Source organism: Pogona vitticeps, chromosome 14 (genome assembly GCF_051106095.1).
Source record: "Pogona vitticeps strain Pit_001003342236 chromosome 14, PviZW2.1, whole genome shotgun sequence".
Classification (NCBI taxonomy): Eukaryota; Metazoa; Chordata; class Lepidosauria; order Squamata; family Agamidae; genus Pogona; species Pogona vitticeps.
The window spans coordinates 3,172,201-3,191,474 of record NC_135796.1 but is presented as its reverse complement, the minus strand read 5'-3'; the positions used below and the strand labels follow the sequence as shown (position 1 = coordinate 3,191,474).

Genomic DNA, 19,274 nt, shown 5'->3' with positions numbered 1-19,274 from the left:
TTGAAAGGGAATGTCCGAATTCAGGTTCCTGCTTCCTCCCGGAAGCTGCATTTTCCAGGCCCAACTTTGGTCATGTCGCTTGCTGTTGCTTTTTTTTTTTTCTTTTTCTGGGGGGTAGCCCTTGGAGGTCTCAGCTGGGCTTGGAAACAACCGGTTACAAACAACCAATTGATTGTAATCAATTCCCTTCTTGAAGTAACTAAGGTGCAACTACTAGGAGGTGTACTCTTTCATATTTTCGATTGCAAAAAGCTTCAAGAGTTCCCCAGGCAGAATTCTGAGAGTCTCACTCTAGAAACAGAAGGCTGCCTACCGGCTGTAGGACTTGTGTTTCTGGATAGGGGCATCTGAATAATGAAAGAGTACAAAACAACACCCCCCCCCACACACACACCCCAAAGTAGGTTTCTCAAGGTGAGGACCTGAAAGGGTTCTTCTGCACAGCTGATGGTTCATAGCAGCTAGTATTCGAGAGGCAAGTTCCCCCCCTCTTTCACCAGATCCTGGGGAAGTTTCTCTTTGGAACTATACCTCCCAGAATTCTGGGAGTTGTAGTGTACATTTAACTTTCCCAGCCTACTCTCTAAACTGGAGATCTACCCTGAATTTATTACGGTTCATAGTTCTGGTATCTATTAATAACATAATCATGTGCCATCAATTCTAATTTATGATGACCTTTTTCAGGCCTTTCTGGGTGGCAAATACTCAGACGTGGGTTCCCATTCTCTTCTTTTAAGGGCCCCTGGGACTATTTTGCAGCTGGCCCAAGGCCACCCAGGCTGGCTCTTCTCCCGGGAGGTAGGGTGGGAAATCGAACTCCCAACCGTTGGCTCTGCAATCAGATATCTAACTCACTGAGCTATCTAGCCAGATTATCTGTACCTTAATCTGCTGTGTCCCCACCTTAAAGACTCACAGCTGTCTTCCCCAGTCGGCTGCCTTCTAAGGCGTAAGGCTGTGTCTCCCACCATGGAAGGGCTAGTGTCTCCCAGCCACCTCTTCAGTCCTTACTGGCTTCATGTCAGAGCGGGTGGCGGGGAAAGTCCCACTAACAACAGAACGTTCAAGCAGCCCTTATTCTTCTGCCAGGACCGCAGGACTGCACTCCTGGATGTTCTGCAAAGACCTCGCCCCTCTTGTGTCAAGCCGTCACGAGCCGTCAGGCTGGCTTCCTTTTAATGAGAGGAGAAGGCAGCTTAGGCTGGAGGCCAGATCTCTCCACTTTGGATTAAGGAAAGCAGCAGAAATCTTGACCTCCAGGAAGTGGGGGCTGCTGGCACAAGCTGAGTGTACTTTCCGTAGGAAGCGGAAGAAGATTTGTCTTCTCCCGGGGGGGAGGGGAACTGGACAGGTTGTGAAATAGAAACCTTAACTGGAGGACGGGCTGAGTTACCCTTTTGAAGTGTTGGCCCAGCGTAGACTTGGAGGAGATTTCTCTAATCCATGCCCTGCTCAAGGCCAGATCTGCAATGAAAGATGCAGTCACTGCACCCCCAACTGATGGCCATTGGGCTTTTTCTTAACCTCCAGCAGGGGAGAGCCCAGTTTTGTCCAAAGCTTCCTCTTCTCAAGTTGAGCAGCTTTTTCTGCTAGAAGGTTTTTTCCAGGGTTTAGCTGAAATTCACTTCCTTGCAGTTTCCACCCTTTGGCTCTGAAGCAACAGAGCGTCTGAGGCTGCATTGCCTTTCAGGCTCAAGAAGAACCAACATTTATGGACTGTTTTTCTAGCGCTTCACCGTATCCTTTAGATTTTAAGCACCTTCTCTCTTGGCCTCTCCAGGTGCTCACGGCCCCGTTCTCTTTTCTCCCTCTGGGACTCTTTACATTGTATTCCACGGGCCCAAGGCTTCCCCCTCACCAGCCGAAATCCAGTTGCAAGTCTCAGCTGGAGCAGACCCACTGAGTGGCAATTACATCTGTCGATCCCATTGTTTCAGAGGGTCTGCATTACTTGGGACAAATACTTGGCTTTAGGGCATGGAAGCACGAGGATGCCTTGAGCTTTTTGAAGAGTATTTTCTTTGCTCTCTTCCAAGTCCACCTGACAGCTCAATTTTTTAATTAAAAAAATCAGAACTCCATTTAACTTGGGAGCCCTAGTTGGGAGCACGAGTTTTGGGCTGAGATCTTAGATGGTGTATTCTCCTTTTTCTTCTTTTAGGCCATTTTGTGGGAGGCAGGGCTTTGTTTTTTTTTTTTTTTTTTTTTTTTTTTTTTTTTTTTGCTAGCCAAGGTAGTACTGTATCCTGAATTCTCCTGCTAGCCCTAGAGTGGGGTGAGTCTTCTCATCCTCCATGGCCAAGATGGAAATGTCGTTTCCTAGCTGGATAAATAATCTTTGTTGGATGTGTTACCTAAAGGGGCTGGTATGGCCAAGCCAGTCTAGTGAAGTAAGGAATTCTTCCTCTAACCGTGGAAAAGTATAAATGGAAAGATAACTCAGGACCTGCCTGGGGTGCAGGAACAATTTGCTTTATAGCTCGGTGGTTGAGGTCTCGGTTGTGAGTTTGATTCCCACCCCCACCCCCCACGGTGCCTCCTTGACAGCAGCTGGCCTCGGTGATCCATTGGGTCCCTTCCAACTCTGCTGTTTTAAATTGATGATGATGATGACCACCACACTCGTAATTATCTGTCATACATGCACAGAGCTTGCCTAGCTGTGCAACCTCTTTTATAGATGTGTGTATTTTTGCCAAAGCTGACCTACAAAATAACTAAAGGAACTGATATATACACTGAAATCTTAGGTCAAAAAGAGAGAACTGTGGTCTCCCAGGATGTAGAAAATCTGAATGCCCAAATGCGTTCCAGTATGTCGGCTTTCTGATTGGTTTAATGCGGTTAGTTACAGACTGAATAAACAGAGAAAGAGCTCATTAGAGTTTAATAAACATGCCTTTGAAGAAGTCTGATACGCCGAAAATCATCGGCTGTTGTAACTTGAAATAAAGAATGTCATATTTTCTGCATCCCAGAACTATAGTTCCCTCTTTTTGGCAAAGTTGGCCGACACTTTTCTCTCTTGTCCCTCTGATGCTCCTTCTGTTCTTGTGCAGGCACGGTTAAATCAGTTTCGGTAACCTGTAACGCATAGATTGCCATGGCTTGAGAAAAGTCTGTGGTTGACTACAGTGCCCTGAATCCCCTAGTTAGCCTGGCCCGCTGGAGAATTCAGGGTGTTGCAACCCCCCCCCCCCCCCAAGAATAAATTCCCCGGTCTTTGGTTGCTGCTCTCTAGTGCTGCCGGTGGTCCAGAGCAGCATCACTTCCAGTCAGGGATCCTGACTCCTTATCTTTTCGCCTTCCAGTGCGCTCTTCCCAGATGTCGTGAACTGCATGCAGACAGACAACCTGGAGCTGAAGAAGCTGGTTTACCTGTATCTGATGAACTATGCCAAGAGCCAGCCAGATATGGCCATCATGGCCGTCAATACGTTCGTCAAGGTGGGTCCGCATGGTGGTGTGGGTGCCATCTTTGAGCTGGTGTCACCAGACACCGTGCATAAAGCCAAGTGCAAGGCTTTCAACTCAAAGATTAAATCGGAGGGCCTCAACTCCCCTGCCGGATAATGTTCTTTGAGCGAAACGAAAACCTAAGTATGAAATAGTAACAGTTGAAACAGTGCAGAAGAAAACCATAAGAACAGTCTGTTTCCTTTCCTTTCCTTTCCCTTCCCTTCCCTTCCCTTCCCTTCCCTTTCCTTTCCTTTCCTTACCTACCTAAGTGCTCCATAAGGATACTCTCTCAAAACCCCTTATCTGCCTGCTTGTCATCTCCTGCAGGACTGTGAAGACCCAAACCCCCTCATCCGGGCCCTGGCAGTGCGCACGATGGGCTGCATCCGAGTGGATAAGATAACGGAGTACCTCTGTGAGCCGCTGAGGAAGTGCCTGAAGGACGAGGATCCTTACGTACGAAAAACGGCCGCCGTCTGCGTGGCGAAACTCCACGACATCAACGCGCAGCTGGTGGAAGACCAAGGGTTCCTGGACACCTTGAAGGACCTCATCTCAGACTCCAACCCCATGGTGACTGGCGTCTTCTCCTCTCGAGACAGTCCTTGAATCCAGGCTGTTTCCTCCAGGGACATGGGGCGTGTTATTTGGGTGGGTGGGTGGGACTACAGCTCCCAGAATCCTTCAACATCATGAGTGATGCCACGCTGGCCGGAGAACGGGGAGGGGTGCAGACCCCCCTCCCCTGAACGCTATCCGTCTTTATTTTCTCCAGGCCAAATCAGCTTCTGTGACAGGCTGTAGATTAGAACTGTTTCCCTAAAAGGGCAGAGAGAAAGAATGGCTCGTCCCTTTCCCCTACTGGGATCTGAGTGTTAAAGGCGACGCCTTTGCTTCCTCCATGCGTGGTAGGCCTTTTTGGCCAGTGGTCCCGTCCTCTGGCCGAGCCAGGCAGCCTGAGACCTCTTTGCTCTTAGGAAGTGTCTCTAATCTTGAGGGCCAGTTAAGAAGCCCAGCAGGATTGTGATGAGGATGAAGGTTTTCCATTTGTGTCACTGCTGGTCAGAAGTGTATTTGTGTGCTTTTCAGCTAGACCGATGCATGCATATCCACGCACGCACTCACACACTGACCCCGGTTGTCCTCCTTCTGAGGGCAGGAGTAGAAATGTTCCTGCTTGGAGCAACTCAGCATCTGGTGTTTATCTCTTATCGGAGGGAGCTGTCGTTCTGAATCCCCATTAATCACACCATGAGCAGCGTTTGTAGCAAAATTGCACCTACGAAATACCAACGGTCGTGTGCAATTGAGTAGTGGCTTCCCTCTGCGCTCGGCTCCCTTTTCACCTTCTGCATTCAAGGCGTGTTAAATCAGGGAGCGATCAACTTTTTCCTGCAAATCAGTCTAAATAAAATGTTAACTTAAAAACAGTGGTATATAAAAGCACTTGATTGGAGAGGCCCTTTTCAGCAAATCAGTTTGCCTTATGGCTCTGCCCTTAAAGGAAGGTAGAAGATTGTGAGTAGAGCACCTGCTTTGTACTCAGAAGGTTTCCGTGTAGGTCTGAGACAAGTAAAGAGCCTCTGCATTAAGTGCATTTCATGTGTGATTGCCCAGCCTTGACTCCCCAGATGTTCCTGGACTGCAGCTCCCAGAAACCTTCACCACTAGCTGTGGTGGCTGGAGTTTTTGGGAGTTGCAGTTCATGAGCACCCTGATTACCCAAGGTTGGGAACCACTGAGCGGAGAGATACGAGTAGCCTGATCAACATAAACGAGTGCAGATGCAAAATCTCTCAATCACAAGAAGCTGGAAAGGAGGATTACCTGGTTAGCTACATACTCCTCCCATCTCCCCTTTTAGAGCTAACCAAGATTTGTTTCTCCTTTCTTTCTCCAGTCTTTATTATTGCTTTTATTCCCTTTTGTTTGGCCTGGCTTTATTTAAACCAGTAGGTTGAGTTGAGCAGTCACACAGAGTCTAAAACATAGTTAGCTTTGAGCAGGATTTGCAAATCCACATTCGGTGCTGCTTCTAAGCAGCCGGCCATGGTGACCTTCAACTTGGCTGTTGGAGTGATGCTACTTTGGGAACAAACCAGGGAAAGTGGAGATGGGAGGGCAGAGGAAGTGACCTGTGACAGAAGCTCAAAAAGCTGGGAGGGACTTCCTCAGCCGGAGGTCACGGGCTTCTGATCATTTTTTAAAAGAGATCATGAATGCAGACACGGTATTGGCTCTCCCTCACAGAAGGTTATCCTACTTTGGCATTTCACTGCCTTTGTCCAAAGCGTGAACCCCTTTCAGATTCAGTTAAATTTACTCTCTCGTGACTTTTCTCAGGATTGCAACCATAATCTGTTGCACGGAGGGTGCAATGAGGAGCCCTCCAGATGTTTCTGGGCTGCAGCTCCCATTATCCTTCACCATTCACTAAACTGGTTGTGGCTGATGGGAGTTGCAGTCCAATGCAGTCTTGAGGGTTGGCTTTTCCCCACTCAGCAAAGTGACACCTGTATCTGTTTTGGAACTACCAATATATTGCAGAGGGGCGAGTCAAAAGCGGTGACTCTGTTTGCAAATCCAGAATAGACTGAGATGCCCAATGTATTTTTAAAACGTTCCGGTTGAGACAGCACATTAAAAAGTCCCAAAAATGCCTCCAAAATCTCTGCATTGCCTACAACTGAAATGTTTGGGGAGTTGAAGGACGGATTTGATGTACATCACATTCATCTTCTCAATGAGAACTTGGATGCTGTCATGTTTCAGCCCATTCATTCTAGGTTCAGTGTAGAGTTATGAAAAGTTTCTTTTTTATTATTATTATTATTATTATTATTATTATTATTATTATTATTATTATTATTATTATTATTATTATTATTATTATTATTATTATTATTATTATGTTACTTGCTGTCAAGTCTCCTCCGATTAATGAACGAGTAATCTCCAAAACGTCCAGCTCAGCACTTCTGGACTCAAGCCTGTGGCTTCCTTTATTGAGTCCTTCCATCTTGTGTTTGGTCTTCCTCTTTTCCTGCTGCCTAATCCCCAGCCAGTAAAGCTACGAGCCTCCCAGGCTGAGAGATTCTGAACGCTCTTGCCCCCAAAGTCAACCTTTCTAAATTCATGAGGCAGGCGGCAGAGGAATTAATGAGTAAAGGAATCCGTTGCTTCTTTCCCTCAACATTCTCCTGTTCTTTCCCCAACAGGTGGTTGCGAACGCCGTCGCCGCCCTCTCGGAAATCGCCGAATCTCACCCCAGCAGCAACTTGCTCGATCTGAACCCGCAGTCGATCAACAAGCTGCTGACGGCCCTGAACGAGTGCACGGAGTGGGGACAGATCTTCATTCTGGACTGCCTGGCCAACTACATGCCCAAGGACGACCGGGAAGCCCAGAGGTGGGTCCCACAACGTGAGACCCTTGCTTTAACCTGGTGCTGTCCCGTGAGGCACCTGCTCCTCTCTCAGAGGTCCTGCTGTATGCTTCCCCCCCCCCCGAGTTTTAAATCCTGCTTCTCTTACAAGCTTCCCTGTGGCCATTGACCAGCAGAGCGCTAGACCAAGTCAGTTGCAGGCCAGGATAAAATCCTCTTGGTCTCTGTCGCCTTCATCCTCTCCCTTTTCTTCCTTCCTCTTCCTTGTCTGCTGGGGACTGCGTAAGCATCTGGGCTTGACTTTGGCTGTGTTACATCCAAGTTGGCCCCCAAAGTTTTTCTCATCCCGGTGTGATTTTTACCTTGTATGATCAGCTGTGATTTCCTGTGCCATTCATTTCTTATTTTACGTGACCAACTTACTCTACTTTTCCTGCATTTCACATGTTTACGATTCCTTGGTCTGATTTGAGCCGAGAAATCCGTGGCATCTCAATCCCGATGTCAAATGTTTCTACTTTTTTTTTTAAATCGTTGCTTGTATCAAAGTCCTCAATTCCTTGCCGCTTAGTAGGACAAAGTATATCACTGAATAGTAGACATTCTGAAAGCCATTTTTGAATTAGCTGTTGCATTCTTCACTTTGAAAAAAAGCTGTTCTAGACCATTTGTGTTCCAAGTTTCATTGCTGGACCTTGTTCCCATTGTGGGTTTTACGATAAGAACTGGTGCAGTGGTTAAGGTGATGGGCTTGGGACATGGGGTAGCCCAAACTCTGGTGGTCTCATGGAGCCCTGTTTGTCTCTCCTGCCTTCCAGAGTTGTTGTTCACACTTCTCTTCCTTCCTTCCTTCCTTCCTTCCTCCCTCCTCCCCCGGCCAGCATCTGTGAGCGGGTGACCCCTCGGCTTTCTCACGCCAACTCTGCTGTAGTCCTTTCGGCCGTGAAGGTGTTGATGAAGTTCATGGAGATGCTTTCCAAGGAGTTGGATTATTACGGCACTTTGCTGAAGAAACTGGCCCCACCGCTGGTCACCCTCTTGTCTGCAGAGCCTGAGTTGCAATACGTGGCCCTCCGAAACATTAACCTCATTGTGCAGAAAAGGTAATTCCTTGCTTGAAGGTAAGGGGGGGGCAGCTGGGAAGTAGATAATCAGATTGCAGCTATGGTACAGACTCATTCAAAAGTGCCCCTGTGTGGCATTTTAAAATGCAGTAATACAGAAATGACACCCCAAGGGCACAGGCACATGGAGTCAGTCTGTTGCTAGAAGAAGTGCTCCCTCATAGAGCAAAAAGGTATGATTGTAAAGGCACATTAGAAGAAGCAGCACATGTGTCATTTGCATTATCCTCTGGAGATGAATAGCAATTTCCTCTGTATATTTATATCTGGAAGGAACCATGCCCTCTCAGCGGTTGCCCCCCGTCTTTGGAACAACCTGCCCATGGAGATCCACCTGGCACCCTTGCTGGAGGGGTTCAAACATGCATTGAAGACTTTGCTTTCCCTGAGCATTAAGATCTTGGCCTCCCTTTTTACCATCCTTTTTGCCATCCTGTCCATCACCCATTTAACCCCCTTTATTGCCCTCTGTTTTAATTTATCCTATTGGCTATGTCTTATTTTATTTTTCATCGTGTTTTAATATGGCTGTTTATATTGTTGTTAGCCGCCAAGAGTGGCCTGGTTGCCAGATGGTGCAGGGTATAAATCTAATAAATAAATAAATTACAGTGTGGGTAATGTTGGTGAGAAAAACACCGTGAGACCCTCTGAGGGTCTCCCATCGTTCTTCACCATCAGCTTGGCTGACTAATGCTGATGGGAATGACGGTCAAGCCTCATTTAGCTCCTCCTCCTCTAGTGCAAACCACGAAAGACACCCTATAGGATACACCGTGAATTTGAGTTTAGTTTGGCTCTCCTTCTGTCCCCTACTGTTAGCCAAGCAGGCTAGCTGCAGATCGTGGGAGAGTAAAGCAACTTAACTCACAAACGCTTCCTCTTATCTGGGCTCTCCCCTCTGGCTTAAAAATCTTCTTTTTATCTTTTCTGGCTCCAGGCCCGAAATCCTCAAGCATGAGATGAAAGTCTTCTTTGTCAAGTACAACGACCCGATCTACGTCAAACTGGAGAAGCTAGACATCATGATCCGCCTGGCCTCCCAAGCCAACATTGCGCAGGCAGGCCATTTCCGGACAAACCTCTCCCTCTTCCTTTTCCTCCTGCGGGCCACCCCCTCCCTGCCCCCTCCAGAGGACCCTCCCTTAGCCTCGTGCTTGCGACAGATTCTGAACTACAGCTCCCATTTGCCATGTTGGCTGGGGATGCTGGGAGCTGCAGTCCAGAGGGCATCAGCTGGGGTAATACAACAGTGGGCTTTGCAGCACGATGGGGCAGCCCATTCTTGACTCCTAAGGGGGGTGCTTTGTCTCAGGGGTCCAGCCACCCCTGTCTTCCCAATGGGCCATTGCACTATCTCCCTCCCTCCCTGCTTACCTTTCCATCCCTCAACACCCCCCCCAACCCACAACTTTCCTGTGGCTTCTGAGTGTCCCATCTCCTCACTGGGCTGTTTGGCAGCCTTTTGGGCCCTGTGAAGGTCTTGGAAGTTTTTCTTCCTATTGCTGTGAACATTCACCATTTCAAGGGAAGGATTTCTATGACGTGTCATTTTTTTTTTTTTGCAACCTATGTTTTAGCTGCAAAAAAAAAAATGTTTTAGCTCATGGGTAGGTTTTGAACGTGTTTATGAAGTAATCTGGTGAGAAAGGCCAGATTACTCATAAACATGTTTGAACTTGCTTATGGGTTCAAATGTGGGTTGCAGAGAAAAGGTGACATGTCATAGAAATCCTCCTCCCATGCCATCATCGTAGAACTGCAGAGCTGGAAGGGACCCTATGGATCATCGAGTCCAGCCCCTCTCCATGAACTCGCTAAAGCTTTCTTCTTATGTTCAAGCAGCCTTGGTTCCCCCCCATTCCAGTTTCGACTGGTGTTCCCCACTGGATCCCAGTATGGGAGAGAAAGACAGCTGGGCCCCATAGGTGTACTAAACGCAGACCTGTCTACTCCTTTTCTGCCCCTGCCCCCTTGATGATCCTTAACACAGGTGCTTGCAGAGTTAAAGGAATATGCAACCGAAGTGGATGTTGACTTCGTTCGAAAGGCGGTCCGAGCCATCGGACGGTGTGCCATTAAGGTGGAGGTGAGTCTCCTCTGGGGTGGAAGGCATGTCTGAATGTATATGCAGTCCAAAATGAACTTGGGGTTTTCCCCAAGAACGCTGGCCAGCTCTCAGACAAAAACAGGCAGATCTATGGTCTTTTTTGGCACAGCGTTTGCGCACTGAGAACACAGCTGGTTTTTCTTGGACCCTTTCCTAACACTTGTTTGGACAGTTTGACATTATCTCAGGGAGAGCATGTTATTTCCTTCACGCCTTGCTAACAGAAACACCCAGGTTCAATTCCTCTGCATCATCAACTTAAAAACAATAATATTAATAGAGGAGACAAGAATGAATCCAGTTTGAAACCCAGGATTCTGCTTTTAAACTGATTAGTGATCTGTTGATACATCAGGCCAGCCCTAACATAAAAATTCTTGAACGAGCAGCAAATTGTTAGTTAATTTCCTTCTAAAAATAATAATAATCGTGCGCCATCAAGTCAGTTGTGATTTATGGTAATCCTTTTTCAGGGTTTTCCAGGTAGATCAGTGGTTTACCCTTCCCTTCCCCTGCTCACAACCTGGGGTTCAACCCTAGGTAGGTGACTTGAGGTTCACTCAGCCTTCCATCCTTCCGAAGTTGGTAAATTGAGTATCCAACCTGCAGGGGGGTGGAAATGTGTAGCCCTGCATAATTAAATGGTAAACCACCCAGAGAGTGCTTTAAGCACTATGGGACGGTTTATAAGTCCACTTTTTCTTTTGAAAATGCTGAAAACAAGAACAACAACATCTGGAAGAGGCTGGAATTCCTTTTCCAGGTTTAGGAAATTGATTTTTTTTTTTTTTTTTTTTTTTTTTTTTTGCTGTACTCAGCAGTGCAGGGGAAGGCAGGCTGTGACCCACTGAAATGGTAAATTGCAGATCCAGGACATTTGCAGGAGTGGCCGTTATGTGTTCTCTGCTGGAGAGGAAATGGGAGGGCTGTTGGGGGCGGAGACCTTAAAAAGCAGTCTTCTTCGACTGCCTTTCCAGCAGAGCTATATAGGAAATCGGTGACTCTGTTGGCAGGAGTCAGGTTTTGAAGGAGCAGCCCAGAAAATATCTTGCGGCTGAAGGGTATTGCTGGCAGCCCTCAACCGCTGGTTTTCTCTCTTGTGCCAAAGGCTGTTTCCGACTCTCCTGTGCTTTCCGCCTCAGGTGAGGCAGCCAGAAAATTCCTCCTAGGGCTGATCCTCCCTCTCCTGTCGAGAGAGTCCCGATGCTCTTTATCTCCTCCGTTTAGCGAGCATCCGCCGTGTCCATAAGACCCTTGGCTGAACCTAGCGCCTCTCTCGTGATTTCTAACGGCTTTCCTCCCCTCTTTTCCTTTCTCCCAGCAATCCGCAGAGCGCTGCGTGAGCACTCTGCTCGACCTCATCCAGACCAAGGTCAACTACGTGGTGCAGGAAGCCATTGTTGTCATCAAGGACATTTTCCGCAAATACCCCAACAAGTACGGAAATGGGTTTGCTGAGTGGCTGTCTTCGCTTTTTCCAGCACGTGAACTGGGAAGCCCCCAGTTTAAATCTTCTTTTTGAACTCACACAGGGCTCTAAACAAGCTGCTACTCTCTCAGATTCTGCTTGCCGCCCCCTCCCACCAGTGTTTTCACGACACTGCAATGATAACAGCAATTAAGGATTTTTTTAAAAAAATTACAAATCCCACAATTATCCCTTGTGGGAGCTATAGCTGACAGAGAACCTAAATGCAGTTCACTTGGGAGAAATGCTTTAAGACCTAGCTAGGCCTAGCTCTGTCCAAACTTCCTGCGCAGACAGGAAGTTCTGCCCCAGCTATAGCACCAGAACAGGAACAGGAAGCTTGGGCAGAGCTAGGCCTAGCCCTGCCTCAAACCCTCCTACTTTAGGCCTTTCTCCAAGGTGAGCCAAATTTAAGTCTCTGTAGTGGTTTGTCAAGTACAGTGGGGTCTCGACTTAAGAACTTAATCTGTATTGGAAGGCAGTTCTCAGGTCGAAAAGTTCTTAAGTCGAATCTGCATTTCCCATAGGAATGCATTGAAAACCATTTGATCCGTATCTGCTCTTTTCCGTCCATAGAAACTAATGGGAAGCTGCTATTCCGCCTTCTGCCACTAGAGGGGGATATTTTTTTCTTTTTTCCTTTTAACCTAAGATGACTTAGCTTTTTAAAAAAGGAAAAAAAGAGTTCATAACTCGAATCTAAGTTTGTAAGTCGAGTCCATATATTCCTATGAGAGCGGTTCGTAAGTCGAAACGTTCGTATGTCGAGCCGTTCGTAAGTCGAGACCCCACTGTAGAACTTGAAGAGTGGAGATTTATGGGATTTATTCTCCAAAAAAATCCTGTCCCTCACAGTAGTAGAGACTTCTCTTTGCTGGATTGTTAAAAAGTGTCAGGCTTAGGGGGGCCTCTACTTTGGTTTTCTCTGTAGAACCCTGAGATACCCCATCCAGAGCCTCTTACAAAAGTGGGACACTGAGAATGAATGAATTCTCGAACCTAGAAATTTGAGTTAAAAAAAAAATTGAGTGCATCATTAGGACAGCACAGCGTTCGACCGTTCTGCTGAGTGGTGAAGCTAAATGCATATATCTTGACGGGAGAATTTTCAGACCTCGTGTATTTGAACCAATGTTTCCGGATTCCTTTCAAAAGCAGGAAAGCAATGCTTTGGGCATTTTGAGTGATATATTTCAGGAAAGTCAGAGGTCTACATTTATTGTTTGATTGTCCTCCTCGCCAAACACGTGATCTCTTAAGCTTTTAAACAATGGCCCTGTCCCATCCTGTAACTTCGTCTGCTCTATACATAAGAAAATGCACTGGCTATTATATTTATATAATTGCTAAATTCTCATGTATATTGTTGTGTTTCAAAGTTGCCGTGAGGAGGGATCTTCTCATAAACACTGATGAAAGTTACAGCTTATGACCGCTATTAGCCTTGATCGCCATAGGTGGCCTCCAGGGTCGAGGGATCCGAGATCTGGCATCCCTTTTAGAAACATTTGCGTCCCAATGCACCCAAGAACACATCTTAGCTTTCGTAAAACCATCCAAAGAGCCCTGTGCTGGATCAGGCCGAGGGTGCCTCTAGTCCAGCTCCCTGTATCTCTCACCGTGGCCTCCACCCGATGCCCCTGGGATCCCATGAGACCACTAGATCCTTGTCTCCTGGTCCCCCTTCCCCTGCCAGATGGCCTTTGGAGATCCCTTCCTTTTTGGGAGGGTGGCCGGCTTGTGAGCGGTTTGTCTCCCCACCTTACTGTCTTTCTCTCCCTTGCCCTCCGTGCTCAGGTACGAGAGCGTGATCGCCACCTTGTGTGAGAACCTGGATTCCCTCGATGAGCCCGAGGCCAGGGCGGCCATGATCTGGATCGTGGGAGAATACGCAGAGCGGATCGACAACGCGGACGAGCTGCTGGAGAGCTTCCTGGAAGGGTTCCACGATGAAAGCACCCAGGTGGCCGAGGGGGTGGGAGTGGAGGGGGACTAGGGGTTAGGCAGCAAAGACCCCAAACCTTGGAAAGCTCTGTTCTTTGGACCCAGAGCGGAGTGGTCGTGCTGGCTGGGGGGCTTCTAGTTACAAAGAAAAAGAACTTTTTTCAAGCGCAGATGATGAAGGGGGCGAAGACACAGTCTTGGCCCAAAGCCAACCATTGTGTTGCTCCTTTTCCTGGTCATTCTAGGAAGCATTTGGGGGGAGGGGTGCTGCAGAGCACTCTCCAATAGCACCTCTCCTCTCGTGGTCTTCTCTTGCCAACCCGCTTGAGGGGGGCTGTCGGCCCCGTCCTGCCAGGGAGTTGCAAGAGGCAGAAATGTCGTCAGATTTAAATCCTGCCTGCCAGAGGAGCGGAACTTAACACGAGCAGGAGTTACTCAGTTCCTTGGTTTCCACTTGGTAGCACAAGCCGTCTTTATCGCGTCCGAAGTAGGAAAGTGTGCTAGGGTTTTCGCCATGCGGGAAACATGATTCACCAGAAATAACAAGTTTACTCACCACCCACGGAGCTTGTTATCTGGAAATCCTGAACTGCAAATCATTTCCAGAGAACTTTCTGGTGCCCGGATTGAGATCCAGCTCACCATGTTTTGACTTGCATGTAGTAAAGAAAGATTTTTCAGAGGCACTTCCCTTCGTATCTTTGGGGGAAAGCAAAATTTGGTTCTAAGGGAACCCTGTTTTTTTTTTTTTATCGGTAAGGGCAAAATTGGACTGTGGTGTGAAGTCCATTTGTGGCAGATTGCAGGCTCACTGTGTGCTTTTGAGAAGGGAAGACCTCATGTGCAAGGAGGCATCGCACCCTCTGGCAGAGTCTCCCAGTGTGTAAGGCACCTCCAGACCCTCACATCACTTTGTCTAGCAGGGTGGACATTGGCTGGCTTCTCTCTCCTCCCAGTTCGGCTTCTCTTGCGTCACCCGAGAATTGTGCGTTACGGCCATGAGCTAAGGGTCCCCGTAACCTCCGGTCTTTTCTGCCCTGGGTTGCAGGTGCAGCTGCAGCTCCTGACGGCCATCGTGAAGCTCTTCTTGAAGAAACCCACCGAGACCCAGGAACTGGTGCAACAAGTCCTCAGCTTGGCTACTCAGGTGGATGAGGCGTCATTGCAATTATTATGGTTATCCCCCCCTTTTTTTTTTTGTTTCTTCTCCCCTCCTTCCAGCAAACTGGGTGGGGGTTTGCATCTCTTTCTCCCCTCCTGCCTTATCCTCCCAAGAGCTCTGTGAAGTAGACTCTACCAAAGTCATTCACACTGAGGTTCGTGATGGAGGAAAAAACTAAAATCTAAATCCCTAGAGTGAATTAGAGCCTTTTAAGCTTTTACAAGCAGGCGAGCGCTAATTCTTGCTAGATGAACCATTGACTCTCTTCTAAAAACCTCATCCCATTCCCAGAGGAGCTCAGAGCAATATAGGTTGCAAGAGGGCCTGTATCTTTTCTCTCAGCAGCCCTGCAAGGTAGGCAGGGAGTTGGAGGAGCTGATGTGAGGTCTTTCACTGAACCTGAGATGCGGCAGGGCTACGGATCTGCTTCTTCTTTCTCCCCCTGCTTCTGTTTGGATCCAGCACTCCCACCTTGATGCTACAGTAACCCCTAGTGCCCAAGTACTCAAAAGTGTGAGATGGTTTTAAGCTGAAGGATGATCTGGAAGAGCCCATCTTCCTTCCTTCCTTCCTCCCTCCCTCCCTCCCTCTCTCTCTCTCCCCACCCCACATAGTGGCCAGGCCACTACTCTCGGCAGCTTACAATGGGAGCATCAGCAGCATGAACTAAAATTCAATAATAACAACAAGCAAGAAAACATTAAGCAAGAAAAAACAAACCCAAAAATACATACTAAGATATAAGAAGGCAGCAAACCAAACAATTGACCATATGGGTCATAGGAAAACACGTTGTTTTAATTGACCTTGGGCTTGCTTGTCGGGGGCTTTCCAGAGCAAGAGGGATGGTTGCTCGGGCAGGGAAGGGGGTGATTCCTTCCCTTTCTCAAACCAATCTGTCTGTCTCTAGTCTCCATGCACAGGCGAGCGGACCAAACAGCTGTTATGGCTAAAAGTCCATCCTCATCACAGGAAGGCTTCCTCTGAGAGTCTACCGAGGTTCTTAGATGAACCTAAGAATCTCAGTAGAATCTCAGAGGTTTCTTGGGTGGGTGGGGTGTACAGCAGAAAAAGGCTAGAATCTTGAGATTGTTTCCTCGTGCCTTTCGGCACCCTGGTTAAACTTCAGTACTGCAGTCCAAACTCTGCTTGTGACCTGGGTTCAATCCCAGGTGGCCAGCTTGAGGTTCATTCAGCCTTCCGTCCTTCTAAGGTCGATAAATCGAGGACCCCGTTTGCTGGGGACAACGACAATTTGACACCTGCAGAATTAAATTGTATACTGCCCAGAGGGAGCTTTAAGCACGCTGGGACGGTATATAAGCAGCATACTTGGCTTTTAACATTTGCTTCGATACTGAATTCTGATCAGAATGCTGGATTCTGTGCCTTCCCACAGTTTGGGGCAGGTGTTGCGCTGAACGGCCAGTTCTTCATCGTGGTCTTCTGTGAATGCACACAAACGGGTTAATCCGGCGCCTGCGTCGGAGTCCTCGGAATATTCTCGAGCTCTGAAAGAGAAAGTAACAGACGTAACGCTGCCCCCATTGCGCATGCTCCAGCCCACTCCAGCCTCAGTTCCATTTCTCCGCCTGGTGATTCGGAACCTCTCTCACGAGCTCCGTTCGTTTACTACATTTTGGATACATTTCTACGGTTTTTAGACTTGGATAGGCTTTCGGATTGTGTCTTTCTCCTGCCCCCCGACGCGGTCTGGATTTTGGACTTTCCACTTGGCTTTTTCCCGCTGTTCCCGTCCGTTATTGTTCCCGCCTTTTTTTCCCTCCGCAACGGTCCCCTTATTTCGCGGCTTATGCCGTCTGGGCCGTTTAAACGGTGTGTGCTCTGTTCGCGCAAGATTCCCCATCAGGACCCGCATGAGAAGTGCCTTTTTTGTCTTGGGGCTAGACATCTGACCACGTCCTGCAAGCACTGTAGGGATTTCACTAAAGCGGCACTAAAGGCTAGGCAGAAGCGACTCAACTACCACCTCTGGGAGTCAACTCTTTCTGCCACTGCACCCTCAGAATCTGAGATGGTCTCTCCTGCGGCTACCCCTCGGCAGGGAACAGACTCCTCGCCTCAGCAGGGTTCTTCCAAGACGGGTAAACATTCTAAAGTACCCGCATCCAAGAAGTCTGCCGGTAATGCAAAGGCTGATGCTGCACCTACTAAGGCTATGAAGCAGGGCAAGTCTAAATCCTCTGTTAAACATAAGGAGGGTTCTGCCCAGCTTCCGTCAGTCTCCGAGTCCGTCCCATCTCCTATACTGGAGGACTCGTCGAGGGAAGGTGCATACTTGTCGGAGACAGCTCCATCTCTGCCTCCTCGACAAGTCGAGCCGGTGATGCCTTCGGGCATCGTGTCTCCCACACCGAGCCAGCTGGTTGGAGTCACCGCTGGTCTGACTTCGGCTCCGCACAGCCCACAGAATCGTGGGCTCGAGTTTCCGGCTCCGTCGACCTCGACATCTCCTTCGAGGTCGAGATCGCCCCGTGGCAAGCGTCCGGCCAAGACCAAACATCTCTCGACGTCTCCCTCGAGGTCGAGATCGCCCCGCGGCAAACGCCCGGCAAAGGCCAAGCACCTTTCGACGTCTCCCTCGAGGTCGAGGTCGCCCCGTGGCAAACGCCCTGCAAAGACCAAGCATCTCTCCACCTCCCGTTCGAGGTCGAAGTCGCCGCGTGGAAAGCGAACCCGCAAGAGGAAGCACGACTCGTCCTCCTCTTCGTCTTCGGCGTCGGCGCGAGGGAGGCGTGCCACTAAGAAGGCTCGCTCTGATGCGCATCGACGTCGACGCAAGCATCGGCGCCGTAGGCGCACGTCTAGTGTTTCTGACTCCCCTTCTCCACGGCGACCGAAACACCGTCGACACCGACATCGCTCCGCCTCAACTAGCTCGACGTCGTCATCCTCAGACCGACGACGGAGACACAGAACCAAGTATGTCTACATCGCGTCGTCATCAGACTCTTCGCCACCTCGACGTCGACGTCGACATCGACGCCGCGCCGCCGATCTACCGGTCGACCACCGACCAATACAGTCTTTGTCCGTCCTTCCATTGGATCAACCTGCGCCCATACCACCGGCTTCGACGTCGAAACCTACGGATGAGGTTGACAAACCTCCACGTAAGAGAAGGAGAGACGTTTTTTCGTCCGACCCGGACGAAGCCTCTTCGGTCCTTTCTTCTAACTCAGAGCAGGAAGCCCCTCCACAACCAGATGGGAACCCACTTCCAGAAGGGGAACCAGTTGGCTCCGACATTGGAGATGCCAATGCCTCCTCCCCCTCTGAGGATTTCTCCTCTTATTCCCAAATGCTCTTGCGTTTAGCCAAGACCTTAAAGCTCGACTTGGATCAGCCTTCTGCCGCTACCGAAGATCTCATATTTGGAGACATCAATCAGGAGAGGGCTCCCCCTCCTAGTCTGACTTTTGTACCCGCTATTATGGATATCATAAAGCAGTACTGGGAGCACCCCTCAGATAATCCACCTTTGCCCAGGAGAACTGAGAACTTCTATCGCGTCCACGGCACGGATACTAAGTTTCTGCTAAAGCACCCGGTTCCTAATTCCTTAGTGGTTGAGACAAGTTGCACCAAGCCCACCGGAAAATCACACGTTACCCCTACCAACAGGGAGGGCAAAAAATTAGAAATCATCGGAAGAAAACTATACTCTCTTGCAGCCTTTCTCATTAAGCTCATTAACTATCAAACTGCCCTAGGGGCATATCAAAAACAACTATGGCTGAAGATTCTCCCTGGGCTCCAACTCGTTCCACCAGAGGCCAAACAGAACTTCCTTAACCTTTACGAGGAAGCGCAGACTGTGTCCAAATACCAGAGACTTTCCACCAGACATGCTGCCGAAGCAGCAGCCAGAATTCTTATGTCCTCAATTACTACCCGTCGACATGCATGGTTACGAGCGGCTAACATCTTGGATGATGTCAAGAACAAGGTGGAGGGCCTCGCCTTTGATGCCACGGGCCTCTTTAATGAACGAACCGACACGCACCTAGAAGACCTCCATAAAGCAAAGAAGGCAGCTAGATCCTATTCCATTCAGTCTCAGCCACGCTACAATAAACCTCACTGGCGCAAGCCCTACGCCCATTACCAGCAATCATCTCAGTACTTCAAGACTTTCAAGAACTTACCTCAGCAGAGATCGTCCAGAGCATCCTCTTCTGCTCCTAGCTTTAGGTCCCAACAGTCCCAACGCACACGTTCTTTCAAACCACCTGCGAAAAGATCCAAGCGTTATCTTTGACTTTCCAGGACACCCTCTTTCCCATCCGGCCACCACGAGACTTTCCCCCTTTCTCTCCAATTGGCTTTCAATTACAAACGATGCATGGGTCCTAAGCATCATTTCTCACGGATACCGACTCGAGTTTCTCGACTTACCTCCACTAGGTTTCGTCTGCTCCACATCATTCAACGCCGCCCTGGAAAAGGAGATCGCCTCACTCATTCGCAAACATGCCATAGAAACCATTCCCATAGGAAACATCAAAGACGGCTTCTATTCCAGATATTTCGCCGTATCAAAAAAAGGCGGCGGTGTAAGACCCATTCTAGATCTCAGGGTCCTCAATACTTACCTT

The 19,274-nt window shown here is 48.7% G+C and overlaps 1 protein-coding gene across 2 annotated transcripts in view; it reads left to right on the top strand.

The window, feature by feature from the left end:
• The window catches only part of AP1B1 (adaptor related protein complex 1 subunit beta 1), a 60,478-nt gene that overhangs the window by 18,360 nt on the left and 22,844 nt on the right, over nt 1–19,274 (top strand). For both annotated transcript variants that reach the window (XM_078381595.1, XM_078381594.1), the window contains exons 4-12: nt 3,315–3,450; nt 3,790–4,035; nt 6,681–6,871; nt 7,729–7,950; nt 8,912–9,032; nt 9,965–10,060; nt 11,403–11,518; nt 13,347–13,512; nt 14,542–14,640. In XM_078381595.1, coding sequence (XP_078237721.1) covers nt 3,315–3,450; nt 3,790–4,035; nt 6,681–6,871; nt 7,729–7,950; nt 8,912–9,032; nt 9,965–10,060; nt 11,403–11,518; nt 13,347–13,512; nt 14,542–14,640 — 1,393 coding nt within the window. The remainder of the gene's footprint in view (nt 1–3,314; nt 3,451–3,789; nt 4,036–6,680; nt 6,872–7,728; nt 7,951–8,911; nt 9,033–9,964; nt 10,061–11,402; nt 11,519–13,346; nt 13,513–14,541; nt 14,641–19,274) is intronic.